The following is a 19,840-nucleotide window of genomic DNA, read 5'->3' on the forward strand; positions in this document are numbered from 1 at the left end:
AATGATTTATCAACTCTCTAAACTGCGGAAAAAGGTGAAATGACTGACTTCTGTTGGCACTTTTGAGCATCGACCCGAGCCGGTGTACTTGTTAGAAATTCAGGTTGAGCAGTATGGCTACTGGGAAAATAGTATTTCCTGTTATGTTGATACTGACGTGTTGTCCCTCTTTTCTCTATTAGTCGTATTTTTCTGCCTTCCCTGCATTTCTCTCTTACAAAAGTAGCAAACCGATTTTTTTCCCCTTCGCGTGGTCCTCCTGGTGTTTACTCTTTTATTTCGTGCCTGTTCTTCTCTCCCAGCGTTTTCACGTATTTATTACGCTTACCCTGTGCTTGTGAATCGCCTCGAGTATAGCAGTGTCATCAGCGGTCTCCATAAAGGCAGCCGACGCTCCCTGGGCGATAGCCTTGCAGACCCCGTCAAAAAGTGCATACACGTGGCTCAATGACGTTGTGGAGAGGGACACGTCCTCTGGACCTAGACCCATATGCCCAGGGTGACTGGAAAACGGCAATGACGAAGAGAAAATATTAGGGATTTTGGCTTGGTGGGCATTTACCCGCAGCACAGCGAAGGCTATAGCTAGGTGTCAAGCAACGAGAACCAGCTACCAGTTTCAAAGAAAGATGGAGGGCTCGCCCATTGTTTACCACTGATTCATTCGTGAAGCTTCCGATCAGTCGGCATCGCGTAAAGGGGGGGGGGGGGGGTCAGCGGCGGTCGATAGAGACGTCCTTGTTTTGGTTCTCCGCTCAGACCGCTTCGTTTGGCTGCGAGGTGACTGCGTGACTCTTACATTTCCTTACACTGCACGGAAGCGGTTAAATAGACAGTAGGCAGACGTACATTTTGAGTACATTTTGAGCACATTTCTGACACATTTTTTAATAACTTCACGTCGGTGCCTTTAATATAATCTTTATGTTGATATTATGTTCATATAATGCATAATGTCATTGTTCATATAATGCTTATGAGATGTTGGCGCCTGTAAGTGATGCCGGATACTCATGCTCACATAGAAATACATCCAATGGAATGCCGATTGAATGGAACACTCATACATTCAACTCTTATAAAAAATGAAACATACTCAATCATAAAGTTGAGTCACATATTTACACCGTAGACAGATCGCAAAAGGTGTCACATAAAGAAACACTGAAACGTAAAGCCCATTCACATAGATCCCCTAAATGCAGGGCACAGAGGTAAACACGGAGTAAGGTAACAGAAAGGCAGATGAAGTAAGGCATAGGATTCGACAAAGGTTTTCTTAATCAGCATGTTCTTATACGGGTTTAGCATGGTGAGCACGGCATAATTAAAATAAAAAGTGAAAACCCCTCCCCTACCGGGAAGAGGGGTGCACGCGAAGCTCGTCCAACCCTAGGGGAGGGGTTGGTTAGTTTTTTGAGCGTTTGAGACACATTAAAGAGACATGGTTGGTGGATGAGAAACGGTGGATTCGCCCGGCGAGCACTTTCACGAGCCCGCTACCGCTGCCGTTCCTTCAACGCAGTCTACTCGCCGTTCTCTTTCTCCTTCGGCACGCCTAGCCCTAACCTCCGGCTGGGCCCGTCGTTGTCGTTCCGCTTCGGCTTGTCGAACTCCTTCATCGGCCCGGCGTTGGCGTTTCGCTCCTGCTTCGGCTTGCCGAAACGCAGGATTATTTCGGCGAGTGCGCGCACGTTCACAGGCCCGCTCCCGTTGTCGTTATTTGAAGGCTGCCTCTTATTCGATGGAGGAGACCAAGCGCGTCCTACTCATAGCGCAGCTGGCCTTTAACTGGCGAGAAACGGTGTGCGCGGAGCGGATGAGGAGGCGAACCTGTCAAGCAGCTGTGGGTGAGGAGCGCGGTTTTCGCATACGACGACAGCCAAACCGACGGCGCGAGTCAGGCAATACAAGCTCCGCTTGAGAAAGCCGGCAGATCCCACGCCGTGTGGGAATAGATGTTATGCGAAGCAGTGTGCGGGGAGCCTACCAAGTTAACGAAACGACCATGAGAGCACCAAGACGTAGGCGGCTCTTTCATGACCTACATCACGCACATGTTATGACATTCATGTCATGAATCCTCAGGAGTCCCTTTAGCTACACTTACGAGACCTTAAGGCCCAAGCCTTAGTCATGCTCATGACTATGACTTCGACCATCAACCTTTAGCCTTTTCTTTCACTTAGTACCACATCCGAACCCATTTCAGTGGTTTTTGAGTGTTATTCTTTTTTTTTGCTGACTCATTGTCATTTTTGCTAAATCATGCTTATGACTACGACTTCTACCAGCATCCGTTAGTGGTTCCTTCACTTAGTACCCACGTCAGAACCCATTCCATTGGTTTTAGAGTGTTAATCTTTTTTCGTGGAGTCACTTATTTTTGCTGAGTCATGCTCATGGCTATGACTTCTAGCAGCATCCTTTAGCAACGCCTCCTTTACTAGGATGCCTGGCGCGTCAGCGCCGAAGCCCCCGCTCAACCCTCTCCTGTTTACGCGCGCCGCTGCCGCGCAGCGGCGCTGTACGTGTTCTGACCCTATCGTGCGCCCAACCGGCAACGCCAGTGCCCGCGCAGTCTCTGTGGTAGCCCATTCGGAGTGAGGATTGACGTTCTAGGTCTTTAGTCTTTCTCGGCGCCCGACGTGCTACTTTTTATCGTGTGTATTGCCGCCTTATTGCTCTGCCTACTAACCGCAGTTGAAGCCCAGCCACACGGTATTACTGCTTGCCCATAGCGCAGCTGGCCTTTAACTGGTGAGAAACGGTGCGCGCGGAGCGGATGAGGAGGCGAACCTGTCAAGCAGCTGTGGGTGAGGAGCGCGGTTTTCCGCATACGACGACAGCCAAACCAGCGCAAGAAGCTCCCTGGCTTTTCTGTCTTATATATCTCGCGTAGTTAGTGAAAAAAATTGCGTGTGCGAACTGTGTGGCTTTAGTTAAGAAGCCAAAGAGAAACTCTGCTATGGATGGTTTGATTTCCCACCAAGATAGGGGTGGCCTCTATACCCGACCGTAGAACTCATTAGTTCTTTGTGGTCGGAAGAAATTTGTGAAATGCTATCAGACCGAAAATATCTCCTGAAACCTATGGAGTAGTGTTTGTAGCACAGCGTGAGTGTAATCACAGTCTTGCCTGTGTTGAAATGTGAAAGCTGAAACTATAACCACGGGAGGCTACAGCTCATATGAAAAAAAAATAAATGAAGCCGATGTCTGCATCTAATAACATCAATATTGAAACTGCATATAATAACTGTAGGCTTCGATGTTCTTTGTTTGTTAAGCGAAGTGACTTTATCGGACTGCAGACATGAAAAACTATGATAACAGTGTTATGAATTGGGGAACCTTTCTTCCCTATTCCCTGTTTTCAGTAATTGTTGGCTTCCTTCATATGTATGGCATAACAAACCCCCTCATTTCCCTACCCTTGTGTGTGATAGCAAAGTCATTTCCTGTTTTAGACCTCCATTAACTGTCTATCTTTTGCATTTCTCTTCATAGCTGGGACTGCTACTAATATGCATAAACAGTGTCATACTTATTCTTGCCATAAAATGTTTACATATTGTTTTTTCTTCTTTGTTCATAATTCCTTATCATTATGTGCATGAACCCATATTTGACCTCGCTTTGCATTCTTGCTTTTGTCATTTTCATATTGAATCAATTTCTGATCTCATTATTACCGTTCTGTGACAATGCGCTAGGGCACCAAATGCGTATCGTGCAACCGAGCACAAGGGGAACTGGCAACGCAATCTCCCACGCGAAAGCAAAAAAGCGGTAGGCAGCGCGGGAGGGAAGGGGGGGGGGCGAGCAGCTTCTACTCTGCCAACAAATACGCTTGCACTGGCTGTGGTGACAGTCGACCGCACCGTCTCTTATCTCCACACGGCTCTAACCTTTGTATGCGCTGTGCATTCGCCGCTCAGTTTCCGTTGAAGCGATAGAACGCACGATTCTTCGCCCGCTGCAGCGGCTGCGCCAGCGTTTTGACAGTCGTTGTCTGCGGTCATTCAGTGTGATCTATTCATGTTTGCTTGTGCGCGATGACACCACGCTTGTAAATTCAGTTAGAAAGCGAATGTGTCCAAGTTTATGCAGCCGATAAAACTGCTATCCCTACTCCGAGTAGCTCTCTACCAATTTGCTATCGCAATTGATGCTTCGCCTTTCGGGCGAAACTGCGACTTTTTTTCATTTCGTCTTCAAAACTACATAATTTCACTCTGCTGAGCTTTGCAAATCTTGAAGCACAAAATTTTTCCACAGTTAAGCGCCGCAAACCTTCGGACGGGGGACTGGAGCAGTGACTTTCTATTGCGGAGCAAATGGTGCGCAGTGTCAGAAGTTAGCGTCACCTCGCGGAAAGCCGGAGAAACAAAGCGGTCCCGGGCGAGCAGTGACTTTCTATTGCGGAGCAAATGGTGCGCAGTGTCAGAAGTTAGCGTCACCTCGCGGAAAGCCGGAGAAACAAAGCGGTCCCGGGCGAACAATAGGAGCGCGGCCGACGTGCCAGGCATCTCAGAGTAGAGGAGGCGCTGCCTTTAGTGTTTCAAAAAATCTGAGCTGTGGTCATCTCCGCTGAAACAACTGTCTCTGCTTCTTCTACACAAGAGGTATGCGGGCAGTGTACATATTTATACTGATGGTTCCACAAACCTCCAGTGTTCGTCCAGTGCTGTAGTTGTCCAGTAAGAGCTACTACCATTAGCTTCAGGACTGACCACCCAACGACATCGACATCTGCGGAACTAGCTGCTCTTCGCACTGCACTTTGTTTCGTCAATCGGGAGCCACCTCGACAATGGTCAATCTTCAGTGACTCAAAGGCAGCCCTACAATCTGTGCTATCAGCTCTGCGTCATGGGCCATACTAACAGTTCGTATTCGATATTAGATACCTACTCCATACATCACATGAGAAAGCACACCACGTGACATTTCAGTGGCTTCCAAGTCACTGCGGTGTCATGGCGAACGGAGACGCCGATAATGCTGCTCGGGCAGCTCTTGACGACACACAGGAAGAGGCCATATCACTCTCACGGTCCGACGCAGCCAGCAGACTTCGAGTGCTTGCACAGGAGATCACGCTCTCTCTATGGTGCACACCAAGCAGCCAGACCAACCGGAGCAATCGTCAATACCACCTGCCCTCTCTGATGCATCTCTGTATGCCAACTGGCATACAAGGCAAAGAGACACAATCTCTCCAATGCTATTCACTGCATGCTTAGAAGTATTCAAGCTCTTAGACTGGGAAGGCTTAGGAGTGAGGATCAACGGCGAATATCTCAGCAACCTTCGGTTTGCAGATGACATGGTCCTATTCAGCAAAAATGGACACAAATTACAGCAAATGATTGAGGACCTTAATCGAGAAAGTGTAAGAATTGGATTGAAGATGAATATGCAGAAGACAAACATAATGATCAATAGCCTGGCAAGAAAACAAGAATTCAGGATTGCCAGTCAGCCTCTAGAGTCTGTAAAGGAGTACGTTTATCTAGATCAATTACTCACAGGAGACCCGTGATCATGAGAAAGAAATTTACACAAGTATAAATTAGGGTGGAGTGCATATGGCAGGCATTCCCAAATTCTGACTGGGAGCTTACCACTGTCGTTGAAAAGAAAAGTGTACAATAATTGCATTCTACCAGTGCTAACATATGGGGCAGAAACTTGGAGGTTAACAATGAAGCTCGAGAATAAGTTAAGGACTGCACAAGAGCAATGGAACAAAAATTTTTAGGACTAACGTTAAGAGACAGGAAGAGAGCGGTGTGGATCAGAGAACAAACGGGGATAGCCGATATTCTAGTTGAGATCAAGCGGAAGAAATGGAGCTGGGCAGGCCATGTAATGCGTAGGATGGATAACCGATGGACCATTAAGATTACAGAACGGATACCAAGACAAGGGAAGCGCAGTCGAGGTCGGCAGAAAACCAGATGGGATGATGAAGTTTGTAAATTTGCAGGCGCAAGTTGGAATACGGTAGCGCAAGACAGGGGTAATTGGAGAAGGCAGGGAGAGGCCTTCGTCTTGCAGTGGACATAAAATATAGGCTTATGATGATGATGATGCCAACTGGACTCTGCCGAAGAGAGGCCACTATGCTTTATCGCTTATGGCTAGGGGTGGCATTCACTAAATCTTATTCATTTCTCATTGGAATGGCCGACAACGCTTTTTGCAATGCCTGTCTTTGCGAGGAGACGCTATAACACATTCCATGCGACTGTCCTGAATATTGACACGTATACATGTTTATCTTTCACCGGTAGCCGCTTTCCACCGGCTAACAAATGTTAAACGTTATCGCTTGGCGTAGGACGCGCCTGTATCGGAAGTTTCTAGAACGTTATCGATGCTTCTTTCCGTTGCCTGTTTTCACCGACGCTTATGTTATCTGATTGTATGACCGACGCGAATTGTCTAGAACTTTCTGGAAGACCCGCGGGCATCAGGGATTAATCTGGAACCTTCGATGATTCAGGTATAAAAGCCGACGCGTTTCGCCGCTTATCAGATTTTCGACGATCGCCGACTGTGTTCGCCGCTATCGTTGTGCTTTGAGTGTAGCTTGCTTTTGTCGGCCACAGGTTCGCCCAATAAACAGCCACTTTCGTCATACACAGTTTTGCGACTGTTTTCTTTACCGTCACTACTACGTGACAATATAATGCTCCGAGACAGTCCCTGGCGTCCGTTCTAGCGCACCTTGACAATAGACCAATGTCAATTGAAACGATTCTCACGTGTCGTCGACAGAAGACATCGCAGCTGAAGGCGACGAAGGGACTACTTAGGTTTTTAAAGGAAACGGGCTTGGACAAGCGGCTGTGACAGTGATGTCAGGTACCACGCAAGAGTGACGGACTGTGACTGACGATGTGTGTGCTGTGCTATGTGCTCTCTCTCTCCTCCCCATATTTCATTCCCCCTCATCCCGCTCCCATGTGTAGGGTAGCAAACCGGTTGTGCTGAACTGGTTAACCTCCCTGCCTTTCCTTCTCCACTCTTTCCTTCCTTCCTTCCTTTAGTGTTTCCTTCACTTAGTACCCACGTCCGCACCCATTTCAGTGGTTTTGGAGTGTTATTCCTTTTTCGCTGAGTCATGTTCGTGACTATATGACTTCTACCAGCATCCTTTAGTGTCTCGTTCACTTAGTGCTCACTTCCGAACCCATTCCAGTGGTTTTTGAGCGTTAATATTTTTTCGCTGGGTCATTGTCATTTTCGCCGAGTTATGCTCATGACTATGACTGCTGCCATCATCCTTTAGTGTTTCCTTCGCTTAGTGCCCACGTCCGAACCCATTTGTGTGGTTTTTGAGTGTTAATATTTTTTCGCTGAGTCATTGACGTTTTTGGTGAGTCATGCTCATGACTATGACTTATACCACCCTTCTTTAGTGTTTCCTTCACTTAGAAACCACGTCCGAACCCATTCCAGAAGTTTTTGAGTGTTAATCTTTTTCGCTGGGTCATTGTCATGACCTACATGACACGTATGTCGTGACATTTATGTCCTGACCTATCACTTATGGTCGGTTACACTCCTGTCATACTATGCCAATTTCGGTAACTACCAAGTAAACGAAACGATCATGAGATCACCAATATGTAGGCGGCTGTTTCATGACCTACATGACATGCATGTCATGACATTCGTGTCAGGAGATATAATTTATGTTCGTCATATACTCTTGTAATAGTGTGTCAATTTTGGTATATACCAAGTTAACGAAACGGCCATGAGAGCACAAAGTTGTAGGCGGCTAGATAGATAGATAGATAGATAGATAGATAGATAGATAGATAGATAGATAGATAGATAGATAGATAGATAGATAGATACTGTCAAAGTGGCAAATGTTCGCCAAGAAATGCTTCGCATTTAAAATCTAACCTGTTTGATTGAACGATGGCCAGGAGGGACTCATGACAATGCACAACCAGCTTCGGTTTGCCAGTCGTACCACTTGTAGACGTCATGTAACAGATCTGGTTCTCTCGATACTCGGCAGGCGGTGGCATTGGGCTTCCTTCTTCGCGGCCCTTCTTCAGTAGCTCATTCCATGTGATTATGCTGTTCGTTGTCCCGTCCATTTTATGCGCCGGTTCATCCAGTACTATGATGTGCTGCAGTTCAAACAACAGACGAATGTTCAGAATGCCGTTGTCACGAAATATGGGCGGAAGGTTTTATGCTTTGTGTAGTGCAGGAAATTTGTCGGAAATTACGGGGATGTACCTTTCAGATATTAGATGGGAAGGAGGGGGGGCAAGGAAAGCTTGGCAAGGTCTGAGATAACAACTTCATAACCACTCATTAAAGTAGTTTGATACAGAAATTTTGTAAACTGCATCTATTAGAGCCTTTAGACGTCCCCTTTTAATATGCTTGCTTACAAGTAACGTGAGTTACTACTTTGAGCGTTTACAAAGGCTTTGCTGGTACTTGAGACTTCTATAATAAAAAGGCTGGCTGTAAAGTATTGATGTACTTCAATACTATGTGCGACATCTCTTTTGATTGATTAATTTATTGATTCAAGGGGCTTAATGTTTCAAAGGGGCATCCGCTTTATACTTGTCCGCTTTATGCGCCCTAAAGCACTGACTCCGATAATTATACTTGTCCTGTGGCCTCTGACGACGAAATGATACGTTTTCCCAGCGTCTCATTGAAAATGTAGTGAAGACTTGCAGTTTAGTACGTACTTACATCTGGATGGAACTGTATATATAAGTGCTTGGCAGTCCGACTGTAAAAAACTGTACTGACAGTATCTTTAGCATGAATACTACATTTTACGTTATAAACAACCAACGCTGGCCAGGAGGCGTTACGGTAGTTTGAGTAATTTACTAAAATGTGCTGACGCCGTCCGATAAGGATGCCACGAGAATGGTGTGGTGTCGTGAACGATGAAAGACGCGCTCTTGTATCTATGCTTGATAGTACCCGGCGCGTAGCAGTGCGCATTCCGAGGAGCGCATGAGCTCCTGCATGCGTTCAAGCTCGCCGGCGCCCGGTCAGTTTAGATGCTGGAAACAGGTGCCTCAAGGTGAGCGGTGAACTTGCTGATGCGAAATCAAGGCATGTCTCACCAAAAAAACATTTTTCTCAGCCCGTTATAGGCTATGTGTTATGATGCTGCTGTTGGCACGCGAAGTTTCAGCGCTGGTTGCCTATGGACGTAATGCTAGACGCTCTGCTGTGCGATCCAAAGAAGCCGCTTTTCTCATGAACGCGTGCTACACATCGTATAAGCATAATCAGGGACTTTGTAAGGGTATGCCAGCAAACGGAAAGGATACCTAGACAAATATATGGTTGAGCCCTTTTTCATACGAATCGGTAGAATACGAAAGTGAAACGTGTCTTCACAGAGCTGTTGCACGTTTGTTTCGTGAGCTCACGGTACGCTGCAGCGAAAGACGCCCGATTTCCGGGTCGGCGACCGTGTTGCAGGTTTGCTTGGCGAGTGGCATCCTGCTACGAAGGTACGAGCATTCTGTCCCGGCTTCGTAGTGTCTTGGGCAGCCAATTAAGTTACGACACGCTCAGCTTCAGGAATGCGAATGGCAGAGTTCGCAGCGTGCGCCTCGAATGCGCGAAGGCGTTCTTCTTCACGCTGGGACGTCTCTCGCCGGACCAAAGCGAGACTCACCCGTTGACGTCGTTGCCTTTTTCCGCCGCTTAGCGCGGAAGTTTTCTTAGTTGGTGCCATCGCAAGCGAAGCAGTACGCGGCGTGTAATCACTGCTGATGCAAGTTGAAGCTGCATTCCGTAGGCGACGAGGCGTCACAGGCTAATCGGACGCGAAAGACACGCGTTGTCAACTAAGCAGAAGGCCTACACCGCCTTGACCAGGCTATACCGCGTTGGAGCCTCCGCTACGCTGAGACTACCGAACCGCTCATTGTCGGTGCTCGTTATTGTCATAATGCAATATTTCGCTTCACCGCTGCTAGATGGCTGCGCTATCCCTGTCAACGAAAAGCATATCTTGCGCGTTCGCGCCGACGCCACATTCGCTACAGGCAGTTGATAGTGGACCTTGGCATAAAACACTTTCGTGCTAAAAATCGTGAGGCAAGACACATGTAAAGGAACAGGAAGAGTGCTGGAACAATCAGGGCTTGCAACACGCCTTAGCGTAATGCGTAAAGCTCCCGCTACCGCTGCCTTTTAAGAACTATCTAATCTGCAGGACATGCCAACTGAGGCTTCTTGCGGAAAAGGTGTGAACAGGCTGCGACAAAAGCAACTTGTTTCGCGGTTATTCATTCCAGCACTAACACTTTCTTCGCAAGTTACAAAATGTTAATATCCACAAGATTGTTTTAAACTTAGGACGGCTCAAACCCTTTGCGTTTTTGCTTAAACTAGGAACTGCTAAGAATCTCGCCAGAAACTACGCTTTGTCGCATACTAGGCGAGCGCTTTTACGTATAGGCGAAACTGAGAGGCAGCCCAAGGACTGCGTGGTACTACTGCGTCATTGTACTTCCTTTATCGAAGTAGTTAGGCAGCGATATTACAAAGCCGAAATCAAACAGAAATCTCTCTCTCCTCTCAAATTACTTATCTCTCTTTCGCAGTAATTGGTCATAACACGAGAATGAAACGTGTATTATAAGCAGCAGTGGCAGCTTTGTTTCACATTCACAAAAGCAAGTGCATAAAGCTGAATTTTTATTAATTTCAGTTCTGCTCGGAGGGCGAAGCAATGACAATGATAAAAAGCATGCGAGGCCTGTGCTTCTGCGCCGCCTAAACAGTACGCCGGAGGCTACCAGGCGTCATAGGCATATCCGACGCGACGGTGAGTGCGTGTGTGAAGAAAGTGCGTCTTTATAGCTCTGGCGGCATCGCGCATGCGTGCACCCATACACACATCTTCAAAATGGGAGGACACGCGTTCTGCGAGTGCGCTTATCGAGTGGCATCTCTGGGCTAAAGGTGAGCATGAGCGAATAACTTTATTTGAAATCCGGTGATTGGGACATCCGGGCCTGCGGCCGTCTAGATGGCCACTGGAAGCTGTTGCTCCTGCACGGCCTCCATGGCTCGCTGGACGGCCCAAAGTTGGTCTTGGAGCTCTGAGCTGAGCAGCGTGGCCGACCACCACGCCCGCAGATTTTCCGGGGAGACTGCCATTTTATCTTGATATATTTTACATCCCCACAAAATGTGTTGAAGGGTGGCTCTAGCAGACTTGCATAGCTTGCATATATCGCTCGCGTATATCTCGGGGTAGAAAGTCTTTAATTGCACGGAACTCGTATAGGTTTCTGTGTGTAATCGCTCGGTGTAAATAACCATAAATAAATACAGTGAAAAGCGAGCGACCTTGGCGGGGCGGACGCGCCGTTTCCCTCCACCTTCCGCTCTCAAACCCGTCCCCTCCCATCCTTCCGCAAGAGGCGCCTCTCTCTCCCGTTCGTGTTGTCCAACCGTTCTCCGACCGTGCCCCTTTCAGATCCCACCAACTCACAAAACTTCGAAATTGCGCCATGTCTCGTGAATGCCAGGAAACTTGCATGATGATGATTTCGTGACGTGCGTGTAACTCGGTATTATTTGCTGATGGGCCATTCAGTTCTAGTGAACAACTTCAGGCCATGGAACCTATGGCCGCTTAGGTTGTATGGGGCCACATAAGTGGGAACAGCTTTTGCTGTCTCGCATGGTTAGGCAAAGAAAACGTTAGTGTTATAAAAACAACAAAAGGCGTTATATTTGTCCAAATATGGTATGTAATATTGAATGCGGAAGGACATGTGTGTACAATGGATAAAATGCCAGAGAAAATTTACACAGCAATTAGTGTTCGCTTGTGTGTTTATCTTGTGACCTTTGTGTCTTTGTGTTTATCTTTGTGTATTGTGAGACTATCTTACATGTGTTTCAATGTACGACTCATTCATTATAAGTTTTTTAAAGCTAGTTATCTAATCTGCGAATACCTATATAGCTTTAAAAGCTTTAAGAGAACATTTGTAAAAAAAATAAAATAAAAGGCACTGAGCTATATTTATATCTTTCTAGAAGATTTGATAAACAGACTAGCAGAGTCTCGTAGACACCTAATTATCACCACTATATGCATAAGCGTTTTTCGAACACCAGGGAATTAGCGGGATGATTATTGCGTGACATAGGCACATGGGACAGATTTGCGCTGGAGCTCGACAGAGCACACTTCCGTGTTAAAAGATTCCTTTAAGTTCGAAGCTCCACCCGCTCCATAATTACAATACCCTATTAAATTAAATTGAACGAATAACATACGAATAATAATTCAATACGCATTTCTGGTTACCTTGTTTCTAAGCATCTGAGAAATGTAATTTCGATTTCTTCTCGCGATTTTAGCATGATTTTGCTTACATTTGTTTACAAAGTTGTTTTAAGTTGTGGGTACTAAAGCAAAAAACTGCTTGTGAAAAGTCGTAGCGCCACAGTAGTTCTTATGACTGTTTAGAATTCATTTTATTCGCAAATTATTAAACATTTTTTTATTCGCTGACAAAATGCAGGTAGAGTTTGTAAATAGTAATAAATCAGTCTAAACTGACTTCGTGCTTCCCTTTAACGTCTCTTCATTAAATTTTGACGTTGCTTTCAACGTCAGACGCCTCCCCCCCTCCATGTACCATTCGCCCTTAATTTTATTTGTTATTGTGGTGATGGTAAAAATGAATTTAACTCTGTGCTTCGATCTGGAGCTTTACCTTCTGCACAAAAACTGTGTGAGAAGATCCAAGCGGCAATTCAATACAGAGGTGGCAAATATAGTTTAACGTGACCAGTATTTTTGGCGCGTACCTTTATAGAAACAAGTCTTCGTTGCAGTTCGAGAGCCTCTTGCACCCGGTCTGGTTCACAGCAGACGCAGACCAGGGACAGGGTTTGCATTGCATCAGCCAGGACATCTGCATTGGCGCATGATTCACTATCGATGAGCACATTCGTAGTGGGGGTAGGCAATCAGCGAAGACCAGAGAACCAGCACAATATGCGAAGGCATTTAGATATTTTAGAAGAGAAAGACCGCCTGAACAAATTGTAATGTTCAGAAATAAATCTTATCAGTCGTGACAGAAACATCATTTTGAGCGATTACACAGGCCTGTTCAAACGTGATATGCCAAGCAAGAAATTTATGCAGAAACGTTGTTCATTGGCTTTGTGAGATTTAACCGTTGCCCCCTGTTTTTGAAGCGAAAGCTTTGCCACAGGCAAAAGTAGTGCAAGAGAAAAACCTGTGAGCGAATAATTTCATTATTAGTTTCTTTTCACTTGTTCTGTTTCAAATGAACACCAGACCGATTTCTAGAAACTTTGCAAGTAAAAAAAGAAATATGCAGGAGGACAATAGTTTTAGTAATTTTCCAGTAGGAGAAAGTAAGGTTGGAGAATCATGTGTTCAGTACTTTCGGTAATGAACACAGATATATATGAAAAAGCAGTTCGCACATTAAGGTCTACGTTGATGAGGTTTGCGCTAGCATAGCGCCGATACTACACGCCTTGGTGAAGACTGCTGCGGCGAGCCACTGTGGAGCCATCTTGCGTGCGTTCGGCGACGACTGCTACCTCCTACATTGAGGTGCAGGCCTTTTCGTCCTTTTGCACCTTTTCTTTTTATCCTAATCTGAATAACACACAATGGAGGACTCAGACAAGGTGACGCGATAAATCTAAACAACAAGTATAACTTGTTATCGCTAGTAAAATTATGGGCGATTACACATTTCAGAGGCAAATATGACACACAAGAGGCTTCGCATAAGAGGCTTTACGAACCAGTGCAAAAACTATGCAAACACTACCAGCGCAATAAAACATGTATCGAAAGAGCAAACAGTGCGGAATTTTTTGAAATGCACCGGAGCATTCCACTACGATGTCTGTCACAGCCCGTAAGTCGCTTTGGGATGGTAAACTCAACCAACTTTCAGTATATTCACTGCAGTGTATATTCACTAAATATAGCTTCCGGAACTAACTTACACGTGGAAAGGAAGAATAGATGCCAAGAAGTGTCAGGTGCTAACCAATGTTAATGGCGATTTGTCGAGCCAACAAAAGATCCAAGTCACAGCTCGCAATTCAACAGGTTTTTGTAAAGGCAAACGAAATTCTTATTTTCATTCGTGATTTTTCGTTAATTTTATGTGTGAATAATTTAGTCGGTGTGCTCGTAGATTCAGAGTAAAACATGAGAATCGAGAATGACATAGGAATGTTTCGGTACCAGTGCTGCCAACCCTTGGGGAATTTCCTTAGGTCTAGGGAATTTGCGCCGTCTTTAGGGAAAAAGGGAAATTTGTCAAAATCCATGGAAGTTTTCCGCTTACACAAGGAGGAAAGAAAGTACTGTCGCGATGGAAGTACAAAGGTGACGGCGTGTTTTGATTTTAGTTCCCGCAAATTACCTTTGCATTGGAATGTTGAGTACAACCTAATTATAATCGTACGTCAGCTCAGTGAACGCATATTGTCAAGTAAACGACAAGGTGTGGATGTCCTGTGGCAGTTCGATCCCTTTTACTTAACTACTGCCGTTCATACCTAGCTGCGTACCTAGCCAAATGAACTGTCGGTATGATGAGGGCAGAACCGAAGTCATCTTTTAAGAAATGTATTGAAAAGTACAAGTTATCCGATGCGAATGAGCGGAGCCGTTGAGGCCGGTATATGACAGCAGCTTATATCTGCTTTCTTGTACAGAACACACATGCTCCTTGGGCTTTCTTGTCCACAGGAGAGAAGCTCCACGTTCACGTCGTCGCGCACATGCGGCTTCTCTACTTTTGGCTAATGTACGTTTTCTTGCTCCTGCATTGAAGCAGAACGTAGCACTTTTACAGCGAAGCTGTATATGGCTATCCCGGCACATTTTCTGCGTCCGTGCGTGTACACCGTCGCGTCGACAAAGAAAAATTTCGTCTCCAGAGCTAGCGTAATTTTGAGTTTCCCCGTAACAGAGTTTTCTTTTCTCGTATGTTCGAATTGTGCAGGTTGTGTGTAAGTCGTACTTTACAAATTTTGTGACGCACTTTAAAAGGTCGAATTAGTCCAATATCGCACTTGCGACAGGCGGAGGGTCTACTAGAATGAGGATATATGCTGCACTCCGGCACACCTGCGTGCGCGCTTGACGAACATGCGCACACGATATATGTGTCCTTGACGAGTGGGCGCTCTGTCCGTTGCATCTGTCGTGCAGAGTGTGCTGCGACCGTAATCAACATCTGGGCAAGACTGTTAAAAAATTACAGTGACGCAGAGTGTGCTGCGACCGCAAAATAATAATACTTTATTATTATTATTATTATTATTATTATTATTATTATTATTATTATTATTATTATTATTATTATTATTATTATTATTATTATTATTATTATTATTATTATTACCGCGTGCCTGATGGTAACAAAAGCGCCTCGATAGGAACAATTTTGCTCCTACGTTTGACATTGAGTTCTAGAGTTTGTTCGAGAGTTCCGTGAACAAAAAAATAATTGAAGACATACTTGAATTACCGCCAGTTAGTATTGAGCGAATCCACCGTTTGGGTAAACGTGCAGAAAACAAAATTAGGTCAGTTATATTCAAGCTACTGGACTTCCGTCAAAAAACAGAAGTTCTAAAAAACGGACGTAAACTAAAAAATAGTGGCATATCGATCGGCGAAGACTTTTCCCTAAAAATAAGGGACATCAGAAGAAAGCTCTGGAACAGTGCCAAGCCGAACCGTGATAAGAAGGATAAAGTTTCATTAGCATTTGACAAACTTTATATCAACAATAAAGCCTACATCTGGGACGATGTGAAGAACGATAATGTACCATTGCAAAAAAACTACCCCAAAAAGTAAGCGCAATCCAAAGCATAGTTACAAATGCAATCAACACCATAGAGGATAACTATATAAGCAATCAGAATGCTTGCACTTTCGAAAGCAGATTGCCCCAAAATAAACGTACTCGAAGTAACAAGGGAAGTACTTTAAAGGACAAGCAGCTCCGAATACTCAACACTAATGCCAGAAGCATTACTAATAAGTCTGATAAGCTTGAAATTCTTCTGCTTCAACATGACCCTCACGTAACTATTGTAACCGAAACGTCGCTTCACAACGAGATTCCTGATGACCTTATCTTTCCCCGTTCATACAGAATATTTCGTAAAGATAGGCCCTCGAGGGGTGGAGGAGTGGCCGTGATTGTTAAAAACCAAATACAGGCTGTTCTGCTCGAATACGTACCTGATCTTGAGTGTCTTTGCTTGAAACTGTTGTGCTGGGGACATTGCTTTATTTTATATGCGGTTTATAGGCCACCTAACGTCGCGCATGATTATTTAACTATGTTACAACTTCACATGTCAAAATACAGAAAGTACAAGACATTATTGGTTGGAGACTTCAACTTACCTGGCATTGACTAGGAAAGACTGCAGCCGTGCTCACAGTACAACAAGCACGTAGATCTTGTCTTCGACATAATGTTTACGCACGACTTGTGCCAAGAGGTTCGTGAACCTACAGGTGTATCTCGTACCAATAGTTCAATCTTAGATCTTGTATTTGGTGCTCATGACTTCCATGGCTACTCTGTATCGGTCGAGCAAGGACTTTCAGATCATAACCTTGTCAGCGTTTCAATGCCCATAAACCCTCTTTCCAATCCAAAAAAGTGTGAAGCACGTTGTATCCTAGACTTTACACATGCCGATGACGCATCAGTGATTGATCATCTTGAAACATGCATTGTTGATTTCGAAGGTAATGACGCCTGCGCACTCTGGCATCAGTGTAAAGAAATGTGCCATTATTGCCTAAATAATTTCATACCTAAAAAGTACAAAAACATTCGGAAGCAGACGCCTTGGATGAATCGCAATATCATCCATCTCAAACGCCGACTAAAAAGGCTAAAGAAACAACGCGTACACAGAAGCACCATCGATCAACTCAGAGAAAGCCTCGCCCTTGCTGTTCGTCAATCAAAGGATTATTAGTTCAAAACAACGTTGCCAAACTTCTTAAAAAATGATCCTAGTAAATTCTGGAGCCACATTAGCGAATCAACAGCACCTATATCTGAAGTAACAGTAGACAATACAACTATTACCAATCAGACTTCCATAGCTAAGATTTTTAACAGTTACTTCCATAGCGTGTTTTCGCCACCAAAGCTGTTTGACGTGCCATGCTCAACACCTGCACACCAATCACAAGTTAACTTCATCTCGTATGACGGCGTCGTTCATATGTTACTAAACTTGAAGACCAAATCATCCCCAGGATCGGACGATATCCCCAATGCGTTGCTTCGGAGGCACGCCGAATCACTAGCCAGATATTTGGTTATCATATTTCGTGCCTCTTTGTTGACCGGTAGGGTACCTGATGACTGGAGGATGGCCCGAGTTGTGCCTGTTTTTAAAAAAGGTGATCGCTTTCAGGTAGAAAACTACCGGCCTATATCTTTAACATCATCTTGCTGCAAATTAATGGAACATGTAATCGCAACTAGTACTAATGAATTTTTAGATCGCCACAACATTTTCACAGATTTCCAACATGGCTTCCGTAATGGATTTTCCACAGTAACACAGCTACTTTCAGTTGTCTACTCTTTTGCAAGAACTCTTGACATTAACGGCCAGATCGATGCAATCTTTCTGGATTTCAGTAAAGCATTTGACAAGGTTCCTCACCATAGCCTAATTCAAAAACTAAAATCTACTGGCCTTCCGACCATTTTCATCTCCTGGATACAAGATTATTTGACTAATCGCAAACAACAAGTTGCGCTTGATCTACACCATTCGGGTTGTCTACCAGTGTCATCAGGTGTACCACAAGGAAGCGTTCTGGGGCCACTACTTTTCTTAGTATATATAAACGACATTATTGCGGAAGTTTTCCCGGGTGTACAAATCCGATTGTACGCAGATGATTGTGTTCTATTCCATGAAATTATTAATGCTAACAATCAATGTGACTTACAAAATAGCCTTAACAATATTGGACAATGGTGCAAGCAGTGGGCCATGACTTTTTTCTTCGAGTAAGCGTTTTTCTTCGAGTAACTAACAAGAAAACCCCACTAGAGTATGCGTACAAACTCGACTCATCACTATTACAACAAGTAACATCCGTAAAGTACTTAATTGTAACACTTTCTAATAACCTCACTTGGAACACTCACATAGACAGCATCTGTTCACTCGCGCTCCGTAAGCTGCGGTATCTCAGGCATAAGCTTCGTAACGCCCCGCTAACGTTAAGCTATTAAGATATAATACTCTAGTTAGGCCGAAGCTCGAATACGCTTGCATAATTTGGGACCCACATACCAAATCTAATATAAAGAAGCTCGAAAGCATACAAAGAAAAGCAGTCCGATTCATATATTCGAAATTTCTACCTACTGACTCCCCGTCAGATTTGATGCGCGCCCACGGCATCGATTATCTTCAGTTGAGAAGGCGAAATTCTCGTTTAGATTTTCTTTCATTACTTCGCAACAATAAACTCAGACTGGACCCTTCACCGTACCTTTCCCCAATGCCAGCAAAAAATACACGATTCTATAACAAAGATTTATTAACACCGCTTTTTGCACAGACCGATCTGTACAAATTTTCTTTTTTTCCACGCACCATAAATGACTGGAATCCATTAACCGTATCTAGCCTACCCCATTGAATCTAACATAAGTTTGTGTTACAATGTTTCTATGATTCTGTGTTGTATACTTATCTGTTATATTACTGTATTGCTATGTATCTATATTGTTATATTGTGACTATATTATCCTATTTTGCATAGATTTTGCCCTTGTATAACTGTGCCCTTCCTGCCTGGACCTAACCATGGTCTGCAGTACGTACATAAAAAAATGCTGTTGTAAGCATTGCACCTTCGACTGTGACGTCATTTCATCTTAAGCACAGTGACCAATAGATCCTTTTAAACGAATACATAAATAAGTCGTAAAACTAAGATCTTCAGTGTATTTGTAAAGCACATACGCAGTTTATCTTACAGAAAGCATACTCAATAACCGGAGTTTGCCTAAATCTAGGGAAATCTAGGGAAATTTCCTATCCGAGTTACGGGAAAATTAGCTCCGGAGGTTGGCAACTATGGGTAGCGACGCTAAAATAAGCAGGTGGGCAACAATTCTAAATGCGTAGCAGGGCTCGCGTAGCCAAAAAAAAAAAAAAAAAGAAACAGCAACAACGAAATTCAAATAGAATCCTCAGTCTTAGGCCACTTTTTTTTACATACTTCTTGACGTGCCACCTGCAACTTGACTATAGAATTACCCTTCGTCCTTGTTAGCTACGGTCGTAATCTTCTAGCGCAATAATAACTAATAAAAAAAAGGTGGACAGAGAACGAGGGCACAAGATAAGTAACAATGCACGAGTCGACAATTCACGCTCACCCTGTGACCTCCATGTTATTTTATTATTTTATTGCGTTGTAAACATCTGACTGCATGCAACCGCACGTTCGTCGTTCCCAGTCACGGCGGCACATGCGATATTTTGGCGAACGTTGCTGGGGCTGATGATCATGACGTCGATTCACACAGGGTAATGGCAATTGTTGCTCCTTAGCATCACTTTTCTGGATATAAACGTGTGCTATCACTTCTTGGTCAGTTCAGATTCTTGCATGAAAAATAAGAAGCTAGCAGAGTGCGCTGAGAATGTTCCGACAGCTATCATCGGAGGTTTAGATGAAGCAATGTGCAGAGTTGCACCAGTTTATGCA

The 19,840-nt window shown here is 44.5% G+C and overlaps 1 protein-coding gene across 2 annotated transcripts in view; it reads right to left on the minus strand.

Moving 5' to 3' along the window:
• The window catches only part of LOC119455601 (uncharacterized), an 89,902-nt gene that overhangs the window by 7,405 nt on the left and 62,657 nt on the right, over nucleotides 1–19,840 (minus strand). For both annotated transcript variants that reach the window (XM_049668895.1, XM_037717015.2), the window contains exons 3-5: nucleotides 12,862–12,968; nucleotides 7,930–8,162; nucleotides 329–503 (exon numbers count right to left, since the gene is read on the minus strand). In XM_049668895.1, coding sequence (XP_049524852.1) covers nucleotides 329–503; nucleotides 7,930–8,162; nucleotides 12,862–12,968 — 515 coding nt within the window. The remainder of the gene's footprint in view (nucleotides 1–328; nucleotides 504–7,929; nucleotides 8,163–12,861; nucleotides 12,969–19,840) is intronic.

This window comes from Dermacentor silvarum, chromosome 6 (assembly GCF_013339745.2).
Source record: "Dermacentor silvarum isolate Dsil-2018 chromosome 6, BIME_Dsil_1.4, whole genome shotgun sequence".
Taxonomy (NCBI): domain Eukaryota; kingdom Metazoa; phylum Arthropoda; class Arachnida; order Ixodida; family Ixodidae; genus Dermacentor; species Dermacentor silvarum.